Source organism: Solenopsis invicta, chromosome 7, assembly GCF_016802725.1.
Source record: "Solenopsis invicta isolate M01_SB chromosome 7, UNIL_Sinv_3.0, whole genome shotgun sequence".
Lineage (NCBI taxonomy): Eukaryota > Metazoa > Arthropoda > Insecta > Hymenoptera > Formicidae > Solenopsis > Solenopsis invicta.
In genome coordinates, this window is record NC_052670.1 from 2,191,084 (window position 1) to 2,215,591 (window position 24,508).

Here is a 24,508-nt window from a genome sequence, read left to right on the forward strand (position 1 = left end):
TCGAACATAGTTTGATAAAAAATATGTCTGATAAAGAAAATAAAGCTGAGATATAAGTAAACGAAGCTTTTGGCGAATTGTTTGCAAATTTTATGCAGAAAAATCCTTACCTTTTGTGTATGACGATGTCTCTCGGCTTCGTGTGACAAAAATACACAAAGCAAGGAAACAAAAAGCAGAAAGCACAAAACAAAAAGCAAAAAGGACAAGACAAAACGCAAAGAGCACATTGTAGATCAGGCTTTACGAATGCTGTATATCAAATTTTTCAAATTTTGTAACATATTATTCAAGTTTCTTAAGAAAATGTGATTGTTACTTTAGAAATAAAAATAAATAGTTATACTTTTTCAGTTTTTTTTTTAATACCATAATATGTGTTCATGCTTATTTGTATATACAACAACAAATAAACATTTATTTAATTATATAGTTTTTATTAATTTTTTGCAATATCTAATTTCAATATACAATTTTAATACCTTTATTAAGCTGGACCGCCCACCAGCGAAAATCGAGTTTGCACTAGGTCAAAAATTTAGTGCTTTTTAGGTGCTAATTTAGTACTCTAGTCCGAATTTTGGTGCTCAAACCGTTTAGCAGTAATTAAAAAAAAAAATGGGGGGGGTGCAGCTTAATGGCAAGCTGGACCCCCCATAATAAAAAAAATATATACAGTGGTCATAAACACAAAACAAGTACACTAGAATTTAGTGCTAATTTAGTGCTCAAAGAAACCCCTAAAAAAAAATTAAAAATTAATAATTGTTTAAAAAAACATCACTATAAACCCAGCGCAGCATTGCGATCTTGGAGAACAATACTTACAGACCACTAAAATTGTATGTTTTTGGTAGTAACATAACATGGAAAACGAAAATAATCATAATACAACAAGATTCAAAGTTATTAATATAATAATAATTATTAATTCCTGTCCGATAGTGCAAAAAATCAGTTATCAGATCGTCGAATTTGACGCTTGTAAAAATTATATACTAAAATGTTATTTAGACATCGAAGTATCAAAATATATCAATTTTAAATTAAGTGCTCACTGCAAATTGCTGAAAAATAAATTGTTTATGCGCGGAAAGCACGCGCCGCGCTCTAACTTTAATCTTCTGATCCACAGAGAATTTGGTGCTCGTAAAAATCTTATATCAAAATGTTCCTTAGACATCGTAGTATAATAATAAATTAATTGCGACTTTGGTGCTCGATGCCAACTGCTGAAAAATAAATTGTTTATGCGCGGAGAGCACGTGCTACGCTCTAACTTTACTCTTCAGATCGTCAGAAAATTTGGTGCTCGTAAAAATCTTATATCAAAATGTTCCTTAGACATCGTAGTATTATAATAAATTAATTGCGACTTTGGTGCTCGATGCCAACTGCTGAAAAATAAATTGTTTATGCGCGGAGAGCACGCGCCGCGCACTAACTTTACTCTCCAGATCGCCAGAAAATTTGGTGCTCGTAAAAATCTTATATCAAAATGTTCCTTAGACATCGTAGTATAATAATAAATTAATTGCGACTTTGGTGCACGATGCCAACTGCTGAAAAATAAATTGTTTATGCGCGGAGAGCACGCGCCGCGTACTAACTTTACTCTCCAGATCGCCAGAAAATTTGGTGCTCGTAAAAATCTTATATCAAAATGTTCCTTAGACATCGTAGTATAATAATAAATTAATTGCGACTTTGGTGCTCGATGTCACTTGCTGAAAAATAAATTGTTTATGCGCGGAGAGCACGCGCCGCGTATTAACTTTATTCTCCAGATCGTTAGAAAATTTGGTGCTCATCGAGCACCAAATTCACAATTAATTTATTATAATACTACGATGTCTAAGGAACATTTTGATATAAGATTTTTACGAGCACCAAATTCTCTGTGGATCTGAAGAGTAAAGTTAGAGCGTGGCACGTGCTCTCCGCGCATAAACAATTTATTTTTCAGCAGTTGGCATCGAGCACCAAAGTCGCAATTAATTTATTATTATACTACGATGTCTAAGGAACATTTTGATATAAGATTTTTACGAGCACCAAATTCTCTGTGGATCAGAAGATTAAAATTAGAGCGCGGCGCGTGCTTTCCGCGCATAAACAATTTATTTTTCAGCAATTTGCAGTGAGCACTTAATTTAAAATTGATATATTTTGATACTTCGATGTCTAAATAACATTTTAGTATATAATTTTTACAAGCGTCAAATTCGACGATCTGATAACTGATTTTTTGCACTATCGGACAGGAATTAATAATTATTATTATATTAATAACTTTGAATCTTGTTGTATTATGATTATTTTCGTTTTGCATATTATGTTACTACTAAAACATACAATTTTAGTGGTCTGTAAGTATTGTTCTCCAAGATCGCAATGCTGCGCTGGGTTTATAGTGATGTTTTTTTAAACAATTATTAATTTTTAATTTTTTTTTAGGGGTTTCTTTGAGCACTAAATTAGCACTAAATTCTAGTGTACTTGTTTTGTGTTTGTGACCACTGTATATATTTTTTTTATTATGGGGGGTCCAGCTTGCCATTAAGCTGCACCCCCCATTTTTTTTTTTAATTACTGCTAAACGGTTTGAGCACCAAAATTCGGACTAGAGTACTAAATTAGCACCTAAAAAGTACTAAATTTTTGACCTAGTGCGAACTCGATTTTTGCTGGTGGGGGGTCCAGCTTAATAGAGGTAATTTTAATATGTAAAATTTACTTGACGAAAAGTTTATATACCATATCATCAATCAAAATACTTATTATGTGAACGTAGTAACACTTCCGTCGGATGCATTTTTTTATTCTATACACATATAATTGTTATCCATAATTTTTTATCCATAATTTTTTGTTTCTTTTTATAGTTATGTGTACTAAACGAGGTACTAAATTAAAATGTAAAACACCAATCGTATTTTTAAAGACTTATATTATAAATTACTTGATATTATATATTATACGTATTACATATTTGTAATATAATTTATAGATTAATATTAATTATTTATAAATTATAAGTCTAAATTAATTATAATTATAATAATTAATTATAAGTATAACGGCAACTGTAATAAATGTAATGATTATATTAATAATGATTACTATACATGTTATACTTTAGCATACATAATACGCAGAAATATTATTAATATATTGAATTATTTATTATAATATAACAACAGCGCGGTTTATCAGTACAAGTACATTGTTTACGTTTCTCAATCAATCAGAGCGACAGTATTGTTCGCGCGTCTGATTTACATAGTGTGCTGATGTCAATAGAAAATAATGTAGTGTTCACGATAATTTCTTTCAATATTGTACAAAAAATTTATTTACCATTTACGTTATATTATACGTATTGTTATTAGTATAAAATATCTACATTTGCGCATTAATTCTTGACAGGGCTTAGTCGTGATTTATTAATAATTATTGAGAATAGCCAAACAAACATCCTTGATTAATTTGAAACATGTGAATAAAATTTGTTTTTATATCGTATCCAATAGATAATTATGTCATTATTTATAAGACGTCGTACAAAATAAATTTCAGGGTAGCCGATCTATATATATGTCGAAAATGAGACGTCTTTCTCCCAATATCTCAAAAAATTTTTAGAGATATTGGGAGAAAGACGTCTCATTTTCGACATGTTATACTTTAGCATACATAATACGCAGAAATATTATTAATATATTGAATTATTTATTATAATATAATAACAGCGTGGTTTATCAGTACAAGTACATTGTATCAGTTTACGTTTCTCAATCAATCAGAGCGACAGTATTGTTCGCGCGTCTGATTTACATAGTGTAATTTCAGGGTAGCCGATCTATATATATGTCGAAAATGAGACGTCTTTCTCCCAAAATCTCTAAAAATTTTTCTCATTTTCGACATATATATATAGATCGGCTACCCTGAAATTTATTTTGTACGACGTCTTATAAATAATGAAATAATTATCTATTGGATACGATATAAAATCAAATTTTATTCACATGTTTCAAATTAATCAAGCATGTTTGTTTGGCTGTTCTCAATAATTATTAATAAATCACAACTAAGCCCTGTCAAGAATTAATGCGCAAATGTAGATATTTTATACTAATAACAATACGTATAATATAACGTAAATGGTAAATAAATTTTTTGTACAATATTGAAAGAAATTATCGTGAACACTACATTATTTTCTATTGACATCAGCACACTATGTAAATCAGACGCGCGAACAATACTGTCGCTCTGATTGATTGAGAAACGTAAACAATGTACTTGTACTGATAAACCGCGCTGTTGTTATATTATAATAAATAATTCAATATATTAATAATATTTCTGCGTATTATGTATGCTAAAGTATAACATGTATAGTAATCATTATTAATATAATCATTACATTTATTACAGTTGCCGTTATACTTATAATTAATTATTATAATTATAATTAATTTAGACTTATAATTTATAAATAATTAATATTAATCTATAAATTATATTACAAATATGTAATACGTATAATATATAATATCAAGTAATTTATAATATAAGTCTTTAAAAATACGATTGGTGTTTTACATTTTAATTTAGTACCTCGTTTAGTACACATAACTATAAAAAGAAACAAAAAATTATGGATAAAAAATTATGGATAACAATTATATGTGTATAGAATAAAAAAATGCATCCGACGGAAGTGTTACTACGTTCACATAATAAGTATTTTGATTGATGATATGGTATATAAACTTTTCGTCAAGTAAATTTTACATATTAAAATTACCTCTATTAAGCTGGACCCCCCACCAGCAAAAATCGAGTTCGCACTAGGTCAAAAATTTAGTACTTTTTAGGTGCTAATTTAGTACTCTAGTCCGAATTTTGGTGCTCAAACCGTTTAGCAGTAATTAAAAAAAAAAATGGGGGGTGCAGCTTAATGGCAAGCTGGACCCCCCATAATAAAAAAAATATATACAGTGGTCACAAACACAAAACAAGTACACTAGAATTTAGTGCTAATTTAGTGCTCAAAGAAACCCCTAAAAAAAAATTAAAAATTAATAATTGTTTAAAAAAACATCACTATAAACCCAGCGCAGCATTGCGATCTTGGAGAACAATACTTACAGACCACTAAAATTGTATGTTTTAGTAGTAACATAATATGCAAAACGAAAATAATCATAATACAACAAGATTCAAAGTTATTAATATAATAATAATTATTAATTCCTGTCCGATAGTGCAAAAAATCAGTTATCAGATCGTCGAATTTGACGCTTGTAAAAATTATATACTAAAATGTTATTTAGACATCGAAGTATCAAAATATATCAATTTTAAATTAAGTGCTCACTGCAAATTGCTGAAAAATAAATTGTTTATGCGCGGAAAGCACGCGCCGCGCTCTAATTTTAATCTTCTGATCCACAGAGAATTTGGTGCTCGTAAAAATCTTATATCAAAATGTTCCTTAGACATCGTAGTATAATAATAAATTAATTGCGACTTTGGTGCTCGATGCCAACTGCTGAAAAATAAATTGTTTATGCGCGGAGAGCACGTGCTACGCTCTAACTTTACTCTTCAGATCGTCAGAAAATTTGGTGCTCGTAAAAATCTTATATCAAAATGTTCCTTAGACATCGTAGTATTATAATAAATTAATTGCGACTTTGGTGCTCGATGCCAACTGCTGAAAAATAAATTGTTTATGCGCGGAGAGCACGCGCCGCGCACTAACTTTACTCTCCAGATCGCCAGAAAATTTGGTGCTCGTAAAAATCTTATATCAAAATGTTCCTTAGACATCGTAGTATAATAATAAATTAATTGCGACTTTGGTGCACGATGCCAACTGCTGAAAAATAAATTGTTTATGCGCGGAGAGCACGCGCCGCGTACTAACTTTACTCTCCAGATCGCCAGAAAATTTGGTGCTCGTAAAAATCTTATATCAAAATGTTCCTTAGACATCGTAGTATAATAATAAATTAATTGCGACTTTGGTGCTCGATGTCACTTGCTGAAAAATAAATTGTTTATGCGCGGAGAGCACGCGCCGCGTATTAACTTTATTCTCCAGATCGTTAGAAAATTTGGTGCTCATCGAGCACCAAATTCACAATTAATTTATTATAATACTACGATGTCTAAGGAACATTTTGATATAAGATTTTTACGAGCACCAAATTCTCTGTGGATCAGAAGAGTAAAGTGAGAGCGTGGCACGTGCTCTCCGCGCATAAACAATTTATTTTTCAGCAGTTGGCATCGAGCACCAAAGTCGCAATTAATTTATTATTATACTACGATGTCTAAGGAACATTTTGATATAAGATTTTTACGAGCACCAAATTCTCTGTGGATCAGAAGATTAAAATTAGAGCGCGGCGCGTGCTTTCCGCGCATAAACAATTTATTTTTCAGCAATTTGCAGTGAGCACTTAATTTAAAATTGATATATTTTGATACTTCGATGTCTAAATAACATTTTAGTATATAATTTTTACAAGCGTCAAATTCGACGATCTGATAACTGATTTTTTGCACTATCGGACAGGAATTAATAATTATTATTATATTAATAACTTTGAATCTTGTTGTATTATGATTATTTTCGTTTTGCATATTATGTTACTACTAAAACATACAATTTTAGTGGTCTGTAAGTATTGTTCTCCAAGATCGCAATGCTGCGCTGGGTTTATAGTGATGTTTTTTTAAACAATTATTAATTTTTAATTTTTTTTTAGGGGTTTCTTTGAGCACTAAATTAGCACTAAATTCTAGTGTACTTGTTTTGTGTTTGTGACCACTGTATATATTTTTTTTATTATGGGGGGTCCAGCTTGCCATTAAGCTGCACCCCCCATTTTTTTTTTTAATTACTGCTAAACGGTTTGAGCACCAAAATTCGGACTAGAGTACTAAATTAGCACCTAAAAAGTACTAAATTTTTGACCTAGTGCGAACTCGATTTTTGCTGGTGGGGGGTCCAGCTTAATAGAGGTAATTTTAATATGTAAAATTTACTTGACGAAAAGTTTATATACCATATCATCAATCAAAATACTTATTATGTGAACGTAGTAACACTTCCGTCGGATGCATTTTTTTATTCTATACACATATAATTGTTATCCATAATTTTTTATCCATAATTTTTTGTTTCTTTTTATAGTTATGTGTACTAAACGAGGTACTAAATTAAAATGTAAAACACCAATCGTATTTTTAAAGACTTATATTATAAATTACTTGATATTATATATTATACGTATTACATATTTGTAATATAATTTATAGATTAATATTAATTATTTATAAATTATAAGTCTAAATTAATTATAATTATAATAATTAATTATAAGTATAACGGCAACTGTAATAAATGTAATGATTATATTAATAATGATTACTATACATGTTATACTTTAGCATACATAATACGCAGAAATATTATTAATATATTGAATTATTTATTATAATATAACAACAGCGCGGTTTATCAGTACAAGTACATTGTTTACGTTTCTCAATCAATCAGAGCGACAGTATTGTTCGCGCGTCTGATTTACATAGTGTGCTGATGTCAATAGAAAATAATGTAGTGTTCACGATAATTTCTTTCAATATTGTACAAAAAATTTATTTACCATTTACGTTATATTATACGTATTGTTATTAGTATAAAATATCTACATTTGCGCATTAATTCTTGACAGGGCTTAGTTGTGATTTATTAATAATTATTGAGAACAGCCAAACAAACATGCTTGATTAATTTGAAACATGTGAATAAAATTTGATTTTATATCGTATCCAATAGATAATTATTTCATTATTTATAAGACGTCGTACAAAATAAATTTCAGGGTAGCCGATCTATATATATATGTCGAAAATGAGAAAAATTTTTAGAGATTTTGGGAGAAAGACGTCTCATTTTCGACATATATATAGATCGGCTACCCTGAAATTACACTATGTAAATCAGACGCGCGAACAATACTGTCGCTCTGATTGATTGAGAAACGTAAACTGATACAATGTACTTGTACTGATAAACCACGCTGTTATTATATTATAATAAATAATTCAATATATTAATAATATTTCTGCGTATTATGTATGCTAAAGTATAACATGTCGAAAATGAGACGTCTTTCTCCCAATATCTCTAAAAATTTTTTGAGATATTGGGAGAAAGACGTCTCATTTTCGACATATATATAGATCGGCTACCCTGAAATTTATTTTGTACGACGTCTTATAAATAATGACATAATTATCTATTGGATACGATATAAAAACAAATTTTATTCACATGTTTCAAATTAATCAAGGATGTTTGTTTGGCTATTCTCAATAATTATTAATAAATCACGACTAAGCCCTGTCAAGAATTAATGCGCAAATGTAGGTATTTTATACTAATAACAATACGTATAATATAACGTAAATGGTAAATAAATTTTTTGTACAATATTGAAAGAAATTATCGTGAACACTACATTGTTTTCTATTGACATTATTCACATGTTTTAAATTAATCAAGGATTTCTGTTTGCAGTTGTTAGCTGTCTGGAACCTCAACACCGCTGTCACAAAAGTCGATCAAGCAGCGTATTGCGTTGTCGGGCAAAAGTCTGAAATTTAAAATGTTATTACTTTCTTTTTATTTCTACTTGAAATCTTTTTTTATGTAATCTAATATTTTTAGAAAATTAGTAAAGATAAATAAAAATAAAAAATTTTCTTTAGTATTACGAAAAAACAAATTAAAGCAACGTATTAGTCAATGCATCCTGATTTTGTTAGCTAAGAACAGATTTGTTCAAGATCATATAGTCATATAAAGGAAAGCTCAGTGTTAAGAATCCCAAAATTTTAGTTAAGATATAACTATTTTGTATTGTTTTTATCTAAATTAATTTTATATAAAAAATGATTATATTTATAATTTATAAAATAATTTATAGAATATAATAATTTTAATTTAATGAAATATTCATTGTTTTAATAAACATTGTATAATATATTGGTGATGTAATTTTTTGCAATTTTAACCACATTTAGACTTCACTTTTTATGATAAGGTATAATATGTATGTAGAACATGTTATACCATATTATACCTCTGCTTGTAGAATCAGATAAAAATGATTGCCTGACAACTTAATAAGCAGTTATTAATCGGGTACATTGACACTTGTGTACTGAATAATATAAAGTTAAAGAGCGGTTAAATGAGCAAATAAATGGTTTTTTTATTACTTCTTGATTTTTAATTCAGAAAAGTAGCGTACACTTTTCTCAATTAAAAACTAAGAAGTAATAAAAAAAACCATTTATCTGCTCATTTAACCGCTCTCTATCTTTACATTATTCACTGCATAAGAGTCAATATAGCGTATAACGTACATACGTACGCCCTGGAAAAATAAGCTCATTTGTGAAGTGGGTATTTGTATGCTTAATTTATAAAAATAAGAAGCCCTCATCCGGATCATCCAAAATTCCGAAAATCTTTTGTATTGCTCTGTATTATTGTGAGATGTGTTTGTGTATTTATTAGAGGAGAAAGTGATATTATTGCCGCCTATTTACATTTTATTCAATAACTTTGTTAATCAATATTCAACTTAATGATTAATATATTCATCAAAGTGTTGTTTAATAGATTCTAAGCTCAAAGTTTATTTATTTTCATGTATATGCAAATGATCTAGTTGAACATTTACACATGAACTTTTTACTGTCGACATGACAAATCTGTTCCAAGCAAAACTAAAAATTATTACGACATCCAAATGTCTATTAAAATGATTATTTTAAATGATTAAAAGTTTTTATAATCAATCACGACTTTAATGTAATCTCGTTGCTTTGCTTGAGTATGATCACTCGGTACATTCAAGTACCTTTTATTCTTGTTTATTCTTTTGGTAAACAAGATGTTATCTTTAATGTTTCTGAACGTAGCTTTCTAAAGTGATAATCGATTTATTAAAGAAATATTTTAATACGAAAATTTTGATAGTAGTCATACTACAAGTACGCTTAGATGATCATATTAATAAAATGCTATGCTATCGAATAATTTTACATGAAATATGGATAGCCGAATAAAAAGTTAAGTAACAAAAAAAAAAACACTCGAGTGTCCTTACATTCGTGTGATACGCTCAAGTTTAAAAACAATGTGTAATTAAATGTTAAAATTTACGTTGAAAAAGTTTTGAAAGGCCTAAAAGTGAATATGCTTTATAACAATCGTCGGCTATTGTGCATTAGCATTATAGCGCCGTTACATAACGGCATGCTACTAAACAAATAATTCCATAAGTAATTTCTAGCAATTCGTCACCTAGTAACAAGTTTGTCCTCTCGTAACAAAGATAGTACGGTTGTTTGCTATACCTACACGACTCATAATATCACTTCTTCTCTATTATTCATTATATTAAAAGTAATTTATAATAATAACCGTTACGTGTCTATTTGCTTGTATTATATAATGTATTACTTGTAGCTTTTGTGTCATTAATATTACTCAAATTAAAACATTAAAACAATGTTGTGTATATTTTCTTTAAAATTCTTTTTACTATTTCTATACATCTACTTTTTATAATTTTATTTATTTACGATTAATATTATTTACCTTGTTATCGTACTGATTGTTAACCAATGTTGAGGCACAGTTTTTTCGCGGTAATTGCGCCTTTGCGCCTGAATTATTTCTGAGGCTGCTTGTCCCGGTGAAACCAACGGCATGGCACTCGGGAACCTGTGGTAAAAAATTCAAAATATTTATTGAATTTATTTTATTAAGAATTTAATAATAGAATTTTATTCGATCATCGTCAAAAAATTATATCTAATATAAAGCTTTAGGTAAACTGCCGAATAAAATTGTATTCCGTGTTTCTCCGGTATGCAGCTATTAACAGCTCACCTCGCATCCAAAAATCTAGTCTGCATGTAAAAGAAAATGTAACGAGTTAACAACGTGTAATTATTTATGTGTCATCTGTCATTGTAAACTCGTCCATCATCTAAGAATGAACACGTTTAATTTCAAATTGGTACTTTAATTAGTATTTTTACATAATAGCATCTACCCTCCCTCTCCCAAGACATTATGCATGTCAGAAAACGTCGTAAGCCGTCTTTTAGGCATACATGTGAAAGAAGATGTCTTTACTATGTCTTTTAGACAGAGATGGAAAGCATCGCGTTGCAAGTAATAATGAGTCGCCATTATTTTTATTTTTCTATAATAATGATTTGACATTACAATTTTTTTATAACGGCAATGTTAAAAGCAGAATTGAAATAGTCACTTTTGACAAGTAACTCGTTGCCATTACATGTTACTTATTGAAAAAAATAACTCATTAGTTGACTCGTTCTATAACGAGCAAAAGTAACGCATTAGTGAGGCGTTACTTTTTACTCCTTACGTAATGAATAAAGTTATTAGCTATTATTTTTTTAATGAATAACGCGTAATGGTAACGAGCTGTCATAAAGTGATTATCTTTGGCTTTACCATTATTATTATGGAAAATTGTCATTGCTAAATCGTTATTCTAAAAAAATATCAGAGTTATTTGTAATTCTTTACTTCCCTACATGCTTTCAGATGTGCGTGTTGTACTCAATCAAATGATGAGTACAACACGCAAATCTGAAAGTATGCAGGGAAATAAAGAATTAAACTTAATCAAATAATGAAGCATTGTGTACATTGCGTAAACGTTATTTACATGTATATTTTTATTATGTGGGATGCTTACCTCATTTTTGGTTTCTTGCAAAGACCAGTGTCTACCATGTAAGGATAAATGGTGGTGAATTTAATCATTGATTTTCCTTTGCTGGTTATTCGTAGTTCCTCGCTGATCGATTCCATAAGCCCTGCAATATTTGCGTCAACAAGTTAAAAATAATGCGACGCTTTTTTTTATCTAGCGTGTAAAGAGCAGAAATTGAAATTGTTAAAGCAGTAATTGAAATTGAGTTAAATAAATCGAGCTGGCTACCTCTAACTGCAAATTTCGAAGCGCAGTACGGAACTAAATTTGGAAGGCCACCGATTCCAGCCAGTGAGGAGAGTGCAACTACGTGGCCATGGTTTTTTTCGATCATCGTTGGAAGAAACGCTTGTAGCATCTAGAAATAGTGAAGTTACAATTAAATCAAAATATAAGAGATATAAGTAGCGAATAATGGGCTATGATTTGAAATAATGTCTATTGTATTCCCAATCAGCAGATAAGGTTTATTAAACTTTTTTAAATATTTAAAAAACGTTTAAAAAAATGTCTGTTGATTGGGATTTTATCAGTGCTGGAGAAAATAGTTGAAATATATAAAATAATATAAAAAAAATAATAGAAATATTTATTTAAAAGATTAATATAAAATACTTTTTGAAATATATATTTTGTGTTGTAAATATAAAAAGAGGAAATAGTATTTAACATTTATACATATATTTACTTGAAATAAGATATTTATTTTATATTTTGGTACGTTATTTTGGATAAATAGTAAAAAATTTTCTCTATTTCCTATTGTTTATTTACTATTTTCTATTTCTTAAAAGTACAAAATAGAAAATCGTAACGATAAAAAATAGGGAAAACTTATTTATTCATGACACATCAACCTGTAAATTAAATATCTTATTTCAAGTAAATGTATATATAAATATTAAATATACTATTTGCTTTTGTATATTTATTACACACAATACTTATTTAAAATAGTATTTTTTCATAAATGCATTCTTTACATAATAAATATTGAATCAATTTATTTATTTCAATTTTTTCCCAATACTGTATTTCATTGTGTTTCGAAATGACGGTACCAAGTCATTTTGGATTTTGTTTATAAAGATGTGACATAAAAATTCTTCTATTTTAATATGTATGTTCAACTAACTTACGTTTAGTTTTTTAACTTACCCAGAAGTGGGCTAGCACGTTAATATCAAAGACCCGTCTAATTTCATCGGCTGTGTGATCAAGGAATGCGTGGCACTGCATGATTCCAGCATTATTAACTAGAATAGTCACGTCACCGACTTCTTTTTTGACTCTTTCGGCTACGCTGATGATTTGCTCTCTCTTCGACACGTCGCATCTGCGAAACAAAGATAAAAAACGTTACTAAAATTTTCATGAAACTTTTCATCTACTGTTGCACTCGCATTAACTTTCAATTTTATAGCATTTTGTAAGTAAAATGACGAACATACTGATATGCGTATGCTGTGGCTGCTCCAGATTTCTTTATTTCATTCACCGTCTGTTCGTTCGATTCTGGGTTCACGTCCCAGCAAACCACCGTTGCGCCCAATGACGCATAACGAAGGGCCAATTCTTTGCCGATACCATGACCAGTGCCTGTTATCTGGAAAACCGCAATAAATTATAGTACAAAATTATCGCGCAATTTTAGCATCTTTCTTTCGCAAATTATTTTCTTAAAAGAAAGTCTTATTTTTTAGCTCAAAAAATTAATTACTTTTTTGATATTTTCAATATTTTGAATTTTGCAAAAAAGAGAGAACTTATTTGCAGATGTATTTGAACATATAAATTGTTTACAAAATTTTTAATTATTTTTTTAAATAGTATTTTTGAAAACTATTGTCACGATAATTTATCTAGTTTTAATCCAACTGACTCACAATTTTTAGAATAATCATTACATGTTTTTCTCTAAAATGTGTTTACGAAGCATTATAGCAGTAACTTACAGCTTAATATATTAACATATATTAACAATTCTAATTAGATACAAACCAAAACTATTTCACCAGATACGCTTTTTTCTTCTGCTGGAACAAAAAATTTATACACGCTCTCGCAAATGTAATATAGGATCTTCAAGATAAGCAGCAATACGTCCGCAAGGATCAATGCGCCGTTGTACGCTTTTACCATGACTGTTTGATATTGTGGCCTGCAAAATTAAGAAAATTTTTGTTAGGTTGCTAAGAAATAAAATGTCGGAATTTATATCTGACAAATTTTTTTCTAATAGAAAAGAATATATGCTTTTTACTCAAGTGAAAGTATGTAAATGTGTCACGTTACTGTAATTAACTTAAAATAAATACTATTCTTTCATGTACTTCCTCTGCATTTGTCTCTTGATAATTATGATGGGACGCAATTAATTTCGTCATAATGGTTAACTCAGCAAAATTACAACTAACATTTGCATTACAGTACTTGGTGTTTGCTGGGAATTGTGTTATCAACTTTGAATACAATTTAAGCAGAAATTAAAATGAATCGTAATTAGACATTAAGATCCGCCGCAGAATTTTACAAGATCGACGTCGGTCCTATCATCTTTATGCTTGATATTTTTATTGAATTTGACATTTCTCTTATTATTGTTCATTATAATTATTAAACTTTTATATTACTTTAACTACGATTTCTTTATTATAAAAATTAAAAGAGATGTATTAATTATTAATTTTCTTTAAAAACTAGTAATTTAAAATTAAGAGAAGAGAAAAGAAAACTTAAGGGCATTACTCACACATTTTTTAAGAAAAATGTTATTACAGAAATATTAAAATAAATAAATTAATATTTAAAAATCGGTGTTTTTTTATTTATATAGACTATAGACATACATTGAGTATAAAGAACATTTCATCTTTACTTCTTAGTGAGTAATAATATAATCTCTTTCTTTATCTCATTATACTTAAATATGTTTTTGTTTTCTATAAAAAAAAAAAATAGAAAATTATTTTCTCAAATAATTTGTTTAATTTTCTCACATACATTTGCGATACTTCAAGTAGCACTCAAACAGAATACAATGTCAACAATTCGTCAAAATACTACATACTTACGTTGTGTTACGCAATGCTTGTTGCTTTTCGCGACGAGTTGTGTTAACTACATTAATGAATCGCGTAATGAGTCATTCAGCTACTGCATGAATAGACACGTGTGTATAATTTTATTATTCTAATGCTTATATGCGCATTTTCTCGCAAAAACTAAAAATTACTTATGCCAATCATTTTGGAAAGATATACATGTTTACAGTAATTTACGTAGTGCGACGTTGCTACTCAAAAATAATTGTGAAAATTGCGTATGTAAATTATAGATTTTTTTTTAATTAGCTAACTTCTTCCGAGTGAAGAACATTATTGGACGATGCTGATATCACAAGAATTCTTAAACATTTGTACAAAAATCTTGTGAAGATACTGAGACTAACATATTTCTTATTGTGAACTTAACATTAACTAAAAATAATTGTATTTTTATTAGACTAACAAATATTATTATATATATTAAATGCAAAAGTAGACAAGTAATTCTCTCTGTATTCTCTACGTTAAATTTTGTACAAGTTCGACCTTTTGTCCAGAGTTGAAGAAAGAATTGGGTTACAGAAGCTATTGCAGTTACTGTGTGACAAGTAGTACTGATTACGTGACACGTTGTGCATGATATTCGAGCGCACGATATGAATGAGATCATTCTTCTTCGGTTATGTCGGTACTTGTAAATATACTTATAAATACATCAAATAGATCAATCAAAGCTAAATTGTTTTTTTGAATTTTTTTCTATTATTAATATTTTCCATTTTTCTCGAATTATACGTAATACATTTAAAAGTTATGTAAAAAAGAAACAAAAGAAAAAAAAATAAAATTTCTTTGCATTTTGCTAAGTATACGGATTTAGATATTGATTTTAATAAATTTGTATAATCAAATAAATATTTACGGATACATTACGAAAATTTAGCAAATCACCTATATGTGACAGTTGTGACACTTTATCATGTACTCACATCTTTGTTCTAAGATTTCTTTTATTCGCTTTAGAAGTAATAAAAGAGCTCTTGGCGTTGACGATGTAAGTTATGATATAATTATCAATGATGTGTATGCTTTATCAAAGTCAAGTTTAAATTATCAGTTATATCTGGAAAATGTCACGTTTTTTTTGCGAACGTTTTAAAATGCAAGGTCAAACGATACGTGATTAATTATATAAACAAACGTGTTTGTTTGATTATTTTGCATAATCAGATAGATAAGAATATCTACGTATTAGATGGAATATTTTGCATGTGCCTATTACATACTTTTTACATATTCTTGATCTCCGTTGCAAGAATTTGAGCTACCCAGTAAAGGAAAATAAATTTAAATAGATTAAAAATTGCAATTTATTTTAATTTATCCTAGTTGGTGATTTAAAGCCTCCTAGTATTTTTTAATTTAAATAGACTCAAATGGATTGAAATACGAAATGCGCTATTCAATAATTTAAATTCGAATGGATTCATGTCTCGCTTATATTATTTTTAGGTTTAAATGAAATGAAATACGAAATGCATTATTTATCATGTTGTATTTCATATATTATTTTTGGATTCAAATGTACTCGAAAAATCTGAATTGTGAATTTGAAAATGTCAAAATAAATGCATTTCTATTTGTTTTATTTCATTTTTGTTTGTTGGGTAGTATACTCGTGAACGTACGAAAATTTAGAGGATTGAGGTAATTTATATTGTAAGAAAGCTAATTTGTTTTATCTTGTTTGCCATATATGTATAATGATAAGGATCAACAATTACAAAAAATATTCGTATAACGAGCCAAAAGAATGACAAATATACGAAAATATGCGTGAACTTGAAAAATAATTTTGCGTTAATAGAACCAGTTGAGTTTTTTATTGTTTTGGCTGATACATTATTCTTTGTTGTGAATTCTTCACATGTTTCGTAAAAATAGAAAAAAAACAATAAGAATATATGCATTTATGCATTTTTTTCATTATTTTTTTATTTTAATATCAGTATTTGCTTCTTGTGACATTAAAAAAATTGACATTTAAAAATTATATATTACATTGAGTATCACATTGATATATGATATATATATAAGAATATTTATTTCTCAGACTAGTTCTCGGAATTTTTTACTAGCAGTTCTTCAAATAATTGTTCGAAGATATATGTATTTGTCGAAAATGTGTCAAACGAATTTTGCCGCCATCAGATCTGTATTTTTTGCATGAATATTATAATTTGGTTTAACAGTGATAATAATTAATAGATTTTATTTCTATATATTATTCTGGTTTTTAATTTGTTGGTTCGTAAATCACTTTAACTGCTTATTATATTTAAAAATGATTTGGAGAACAAAAGATCTCTCTTTTTCTTTTTTCTTCCCTCTTACTTTTTTCCTCTATTCTTCTTTTCTTTCTTTTCTGTCTCCCCCTTCTTCTTTTTTTTCGATTCTTATTCTTCTTTATTACAGACTTATCTTTAAAAAGCGGACGGGTTCTTGGAAAGAGATATTTTTCAGCTTATACTACCTTGATTTTAATATTGGATTTTATAGCTATAATTAAGTTCTAAATATCAAAAATAAAAATATTAGTTAAATATAAAAAGAAAACTTTTTTTTATTATTATAAAAGTCCGGGATTATAAAGTTTTACTGATACTGAACAGTTCAAGTTAATTCTGTAAAATGTGTGTATGATTCTATGTGTATGACATAAAGTTTTCTTCTTTTGATCGCATAATTAAATTTGTATTTCAACACTAGCTGATGTACAATTATAATATTTTCAATGTAAAACAAAGAAACACTGCAATATAAATAAGAATTTTGTAGGATCATACAATTTCTTAATTGTAATTTTTGAAAAATATAAAGCTGTCTTGCAAAAATTTTCAAAAGTGGCAAAAATTTTATTAATTCAAGACTTTTTAAATAAATAATAAAAGCATACTTGTCTTTTATTCTAAATAAAATTTGTCTTAACAAAGTTCGATTTGTGTTTACGTTATACTTGGTTATTAAGAGCAACGTTATGATATAAAAATTAATACAAAATTTCAAGAGTTAATGCTACAGCAAAATTGTCAATTAGAAAGCAAAGTTATACTTAAGTTTTGTCCTACGAATTACTCGTCTACAGTGAACATTATAACAATTCTACGAGAAATCACAAAAATAAAATTAAAAAATTTTATTGTATCTCAGCTTTATATTAATAATTTTTAATTGTTTAAATATCAGAGTATATTGTAAACAACAAGATAGTAAATCTCTCAATCGTAAAAGGACAGTTCAAAGAACAGAATTACATAAGTTGTTTGTGATTTATATAATATATCATTTTTTTGCAATCTGTTTCTTGTCAGATTTATTAAAATGATTGATGGCTTATTAGATTGATCGTTCGATTATTAAAAGGAAATGATGTGATAAAAATGCTTAAATATTAGTACAAACGTTAAATTCAAAGTAAGTACTCCAAGACCAATTGAAAAATATAAAATTAATTTTTTTGTTTTATATCATTTTACATGATTTTACATTTATAGGAATACGGAAGAGTTTCGAAAATAGATAAGTTTCAAAATTCGAAATTTCAAAATTCTATATATTTGAACCTTGGTCATCGCGCGGAGGAAAAAATCTTACACAATTTGCCATTTGATCACTCACCCTTGTCAGCGAAAATCTCTCTCTTTTACATCCGTCACAGTGCACCGACGCGAACTTTGATGTTCGAGTTGCGAACCGTCGCCGTTCGTGTACGGACCGCGACTAAACCACGTCCGGTTATAGAGCTTCTCTGTTCTCTGACCGCCACCAACACAAATTTTCCGCTACTACCACGTTTGCAAACTGGCCGGCGCAATCGTGTGCATCAGACGCTATGCTACCAGCGTTTGACTATAAGACGACTGTATCATCACAGTGTGCAGTAGAATCTAACGTAAAAACTCTAGAGCAAGTCATTCCTAGGTTGGCTTGCGTCTATACTTACTTCCGCCAATGTATTGCCGTAGAGCTAGAGCAGCTTAGAGTCCAAGGAGAATTATTATAGCTGGTAGCATAGCACACGCAAAAATGAAGAGAAACCGATGTCGTGACAGTATTTTAGAGTATCTTTTCGTGTCTCCAGTGTTGTCTCACACTGACAATGAGTTAAGATGAGTTACGTGATTTCCCGTAAATTCACAAATAATCCAATCTTTGTCGTTCTCCAGATTATATCGAGTAAGAAAATGTGGAAATTTTTTTAAAAATACAGACGTCAATTATAATCAACTTTTTTTAATTTTGCACTTCGAGATAGATTTATATAAGTGTTGAGATAATTATTATATACATCTTAAAGGTAACAACATGCAAAATATGCAGAATACTTAAGCGAAAAATAGCTATCTTCAGCTGATAAGTGTAAGATAATTATATGTTTTTAATCTTATTCTACGACAATGAGAATTCATCTTCAAAGAGCAACTCGCCTATCGACAGTAAGACGCGAATAAATTGTGAAGCCTATTTTCTCAAGCAAATACAGTCTAATAAATTTTTTTTATATTAGGTTATATTATTTACCATTGAAAAAATGTTTGCGATGTTGAATTTTTAAACTTTGAGTGTACACTTTCGCCAAGGCAGTACGATTGCATCCTTCCGTCGTAGAAAAACTGAAGACAACCGATTCGAGATTCTCGTTTAAGCTTTGTGAGACGTTCGCGAACGTTCTACTCAATCAAACAAAATCAGACTCGCTTTTTACGCACAAAATCTACATATATCCGGCTGTCTAGACGAACGAGATCCCCTTCTACTTTCGCCTTCGACAAACGTGTTATAAACTTCAAGGATCACATGTCCTTGAAAATTCCCCAAAACGCACTCTTAAATTCATCTTTCACATACGATCCATCCAGACGTTTTTGATGATACAATCATTGATGACCTTAAAATGAATTATTATGGATTCCCTATGTAATTAGAATTAGTACATAAATTTTAAATACTTAGAAAACAACGGTTTCATGCTCGTGTTATAAATTTGATCTTCGAAGGAGGATCCTGACGAAAGTCAAATTAGACCGAAACGTACCGTAATTGCAATCTTGAGATTTTAATAAATTATTAAAATAACAACCGTTTTGCTCGTTCATGACCTTTAATTATTCTGTGATTTAAATATTTAATCTTTTATATTCAAGTAATATTAAATTTAATCAAAATATTTTTTTTTGGTGAATATGCGATGGATTGATTAATTTTATTGTTGTTTAAACACACTACTCGATGTATTAATAAATTCTTTTGGTAATAATGGAATTACAGTGTCTATAAAATGTTTTAAATTATTTTAAAACGTATATAGAGCAGTGTACAATAGAAATATTTAATCGTTAAGAATGATCTGCGATACTTACAATACAAAATGCTTTCTCACCTCTTTTTAGTAAATAGACAGAAAGGTTAATCGTTAATGTACGAGTTGAGTTTTACATAAAAACAGGCAAAATATTCTTTTCAACACAAAGCATTTTTATGAAAGAAATTTGTAACCTATTCGACTTAATGTAAAGAGATTCGTGTGTGTGTGTGTGTGTGTGTGTGTGTATTTGTAATCTGTTTGACCCTTTGCTTGAAAGGAATTCATTTAAAACTGAAAAATATAAATTTGAACAAATTTTTTAATTACTGTGTTGATTAATTAAATATTTTTGTTTTATATTATTACATATTGATCAGATCTACATATTGATTTTGTTGCTTTTGTTAATTTTAATCTTGACAGTAAATTATTGTAATTTTATTCTATTAAGATTTATTTTAATTTAATTACATGTTTTAATAAATTTTTTGGTGGTGCACAAAGAGCAGTTATTATATATGTAAAAAAGGATTTCGCATATTTTTACATCGATTATACTTTATAATAAATTATAATCAGTTTCAGATGCGTTATCGACAAAGCATAATTCTGAGAACACAAAGAATGATTCTGAGAATGTAAGAACGCACCTTTGTTATCGGAAACATGAAACTTTCTGCGTCTGTATTTGAGTCTAAGAGATATATTTGCATAAAGTCCGCTGGTGTTCTTCTTTTATATCTTAATCTTTGATCAAGTGTATTAGCAAGAGTGATGTTTTTTTGCAACGAAATTCTTATGATAAAAAATTTATTAAAACAAGAACGTACAGACGTAAAGTAAAATTTTTATGTTAATTTGTCGAAAAGAAAAACTTGTTCTATTAAAGTATCTATAAAATTTATCTGGATGCAGATTTGCAAATAATTTTATTGGGCCTTTAAAATAATTATGTAGAATGTTTGAACTGATTGCTAAATTGTTAAAATTTGTTCAACATTTAATATTATTCTTGAAAGTTTTACGTAATTATTTTGCTGAGCCAACAAAATTATTTTTAGATTTGTATCTAACTAAATTTATAGATAAAATTGTTTTTTTCGTATAGAATTTAAAGCTTTACAGCTGATTGTAAAATATTTAACTCTGAAGAATAAAATTATAATTTTAAATATAATGCTAAAAATTGATATGTTTGCAAATACGCATGTAATGAAACATTCTGCTTTGTTTATGTGAATTTAGTAAAATGTTCAACAAAAAAAATGTCAATAAGAAGAGTACTCTATTATTATTATTATTATTATTATTATTTTAAGATAATATTTCAAATTTTTTTAATATTGCTGATTCTTTAACCTTGTATTCTAATAGCTTAAACATACGCCATAGTAGTCTACAAAGTTAATATTTGCAACTGCTTTTCTTAAGTGTGGATCAAAAGTCACGAACGTTATGATATGCATTAATTTTTACACGTCATCGAAAATATATAAATAACAAACACCTTAGAAACCTCTAAATCTTTTGATAATCTAATAATTTGTTTTGTTCTTTTGACCCCTGTTTTAAAGTTAAAATATTTTTTTAATACTAAATATTATATTTTGTATACTAGAATATTTAAAACAGTTAAAGTAATTTAAAAAAATATTTAAAGATATTTCTGATGAATAATTTACTGTGTGCATTTATTTTGAAAATTTCATAAACACGGCATAAGGAGATCTGGCTTTAAAGAATAAGAAATAATCGTAAAAGATGTAAAAGAATGTAAAAGGAAAAGTGAAATTTTCTAAGGTCGCCCGCTTTATTTGGGGATCTGGACATCCTTGGCCAACACTCTTGGAAAGAGGTAACCTGACACAGATAATTTGATCGTAAACAAACTTATGGTGTAATTATCATGGAATAAAACGTATAAAAGTGTTAGGTGAATTCTGGGGATATTCCAGAGCGCAAAAAAGTGACCTAATTTTGAGATTTTTTTTTTAAGAAAATTACTGCACATATTTTTTTTACACTTTTGCACAACTATTTGTACATATTTGGTAAATATAAATTTTTGCTATATTTTTATTAGCTTTACGTACATTTAAAAATAAATACATTTGTTAAGTTAGCTAATAGGAGTTCTCAGAAATATAATTAAAGTTGTCGATTTCAACTTTTTGTATACCTGTATGTAAAATACAAGTCTGCTTATTCTCTAGAATTATTGCAATATCTATAAATTAATTATACTTTTTTCTTTACACATATTAATTTCAATCAATTTTATTAAAAAATTGATAAATATTTTTTAAAATTGCATTTTAATAACCAACAATACATTTTTTATTGGAGTTTTATTAAAATTAATAGCTTGTCTTTTGAATAATTAATAAATTTACTTGTGTGTATTTCAGAAATTCTTTTTCCATAAGATGTATGCATACAATATTTTTGTTGAATTATGGATAAGTTAAATTTGAGGCTTTTTGATAAAAATGTGGTATTAGTAAATCATATATTCCAATATATCATATGCTCCAAATTTGAGTCATCATCATACATATAATATGTGTAACAAGTATTTAATGGTAATGATAAATTACTCACGTGGTGTCTGTCATGGTGAATGGTGGATGTACGGTGTCTGTTATAATGTATGTACGTAAGTACTGTTACGATGACACTTATATTTTTCTTAAAGTAACAGAATAATAACGTTGCTTGCGAGTGTAATTGCATGAGACGTTTTATGACACTACGCAGAGCCTACCTTTTTGATACTGACATTCTAATCGGCAACAAGATGAACGAGACCATAGGTCTACGTGATAAACTATATATTTGTCTCACGATAATACACGATAATACACGATAACAGAATGACGTTAACATTTTTCACGAATAACAACGATAAAGCAGGCGTATCTGTAATACACATGAGGAATATTAACTTGAATACTACAATAATATTTTCTTAATTAACTTAATTTCCAGACGGTTTTTATCAAAATAAACGATGTCATACTTTAGAACGCTTCAAAGTTTCAGTATGCTTTAATTGTTCACTGATTATTACATGCAATCTGGAGCAAATTAATTGGCACAGTCCTTCTTCTAAAACAGTTTAATCAATAAATTATAACGCATGCATACATCGCGTATTACTGAGACGGCGCGTTTGATCATAATTCGATTAAATATTTTGATGCTATATTTACTATCCCATACGAGAGAGAGGGTTATATCGCACAGCGAAGCTCGGGGCAGTGCTCCAATTTATTGATTCTCTTCGGTCGTAACATTTATCGATCGAAAAACGCACATTAGGTCTTTGCTCATACGAGCGAACCTCCGAATAGAACGTCAGTGCGACTTATTTTCTTCCATCGGCATGCCCCTTTATTCGTTTGCTGAATGGTAAATGACGCGATAGCAACGTGCTTCATTTAAAATAATTTATTATGTCTGAGAAAAATTGCGGAAACTCGCTTAACACTTTAAAAAAGTTTCAAAAGTTTTGCACTTTTTATTTTTAAAATAGAGAAAACTGCAGAAGAGATACTAGTACAACAAAATTTATTAAAAAGTATTGAGATATTACGTGCCTGTAGTTACAGTATAATAATACTGGCGCATTAATTAGAAATTAATATTTATTTTAATATATTAATATATTTATTTTAATATATTAATAATTTGATTATTATTAGCTTAATATATTAATAATTAGAAATTAATATTAACACAAATTAATATGATCACAATATTCATTTGACAATGATTAACGTTTAGTACGGGTATTGTAGATATAAAAAAATTATAGATATACTTTGTTTTCCTTCTCCAGTAGATATGATTATTCAGTACATGTTATTAAGTGGCTATTATTGTATATGTGACAAAAAGCTGTACAATGATAATTTATTATTTAATAAATATTAAACAGTTATTAAGGATTGCATCGTAGCTCTACAGAAACGCACTTATTAAACTCATCTTCTTTTTATTAAGTACTTTTTACAAACGTTTATTAAAAAGTATCATGTGTTTGTTATATAACACACGCTTTGTTAATTTCTTGACATTATGCAAGGTTAGAACAACAATTTGTAAAAAACTTGGAAAAATAGTAGACAGGCTGGCCTTGTCTTCTATGAATATCATTAATTTCAATTGATTTACATTTGTGATAACTTGTATTTTATTTTGTGACTTCTAATAGTGATATATAGAGTTAAAGATAC

At 28.5% G+C, this 24,508-nt stretch overlaps 1 protein-coding gene across 3 annotated transcripts; it reads right to left on the bottom strand.

Moving 5' to 3' along the window:
• Nucleotides 1-8,274: 8,274 nt before the first annotated feature.
• LOC105199876 (short-chain dehydrogenase/reductase family 16C member 6) lies at nt 8,275-23,052 on the bottom strand. Of its 3 annotated transcripts, none has more exons than XM_026130431.2 (8): nt 22,872-23,052; nt 13,860-14,019; nt 13,310-13,464; nt 13,017-13,194; nt 12,087-12,216; nt 11,841-11,961; nt 10,703-10,828; nt 8,275-8,684 (listed from the first exon to the last, which is right to left on the bottom strand). In XM_026130431.2, exons 1-8 carry the CDS (start codon nt 22,883-22,885, stop codon nt 8,612-8,614), a joined length of 957 nt encoding a protein of 318 aa, XP_025986216.1. In that variant the 5' UTR covers nt 22,886-23,052; the 3' UTR covers nt 8,275-8,611. The 3 variants fall into 3 exon arrangements, with proteins under 3 accessions (XP_025986216.1, XP_039307633.1, XP_011165456.1); XM_039451699.1 differs by lacking the exon at nt 22,872-23,052 and adding an exon at nt 19,487-19,608; XM_011167154.3 differs by lacking the exon at nt 22,872-23,052 and adding an exon at nt 18,584-18,799.
• Between the last annotated feature and the right edge of the window lie 1,456 nt (nt 23,053-24,508).

Excerpts from the sequence above, each read along its gene's own strand:
- LOC105199876 (XM_039451699.1), bottom strand. The coding sequence starts at position 19,560 with ATGCAATCGTACTGCCTTGGCGAAAGTGTACACTCAAAGTTTAAAAAT. Across the intron at positions 13,195-13,309 it reads GCCACAGCATACGCATATCA|ATGCGACGTGTCGAAGAGAG; the intron begins GTATGTTCGTCA and ends TTTGTTTCGCAG. Across the intron at positions 8,685-10,702 it reads ACAATCAGTACGATAACAAG|ACTTTTGCCCGACAACGCAA; the intron begins GTAAATAATATT and ends TTTAAATTTCAG.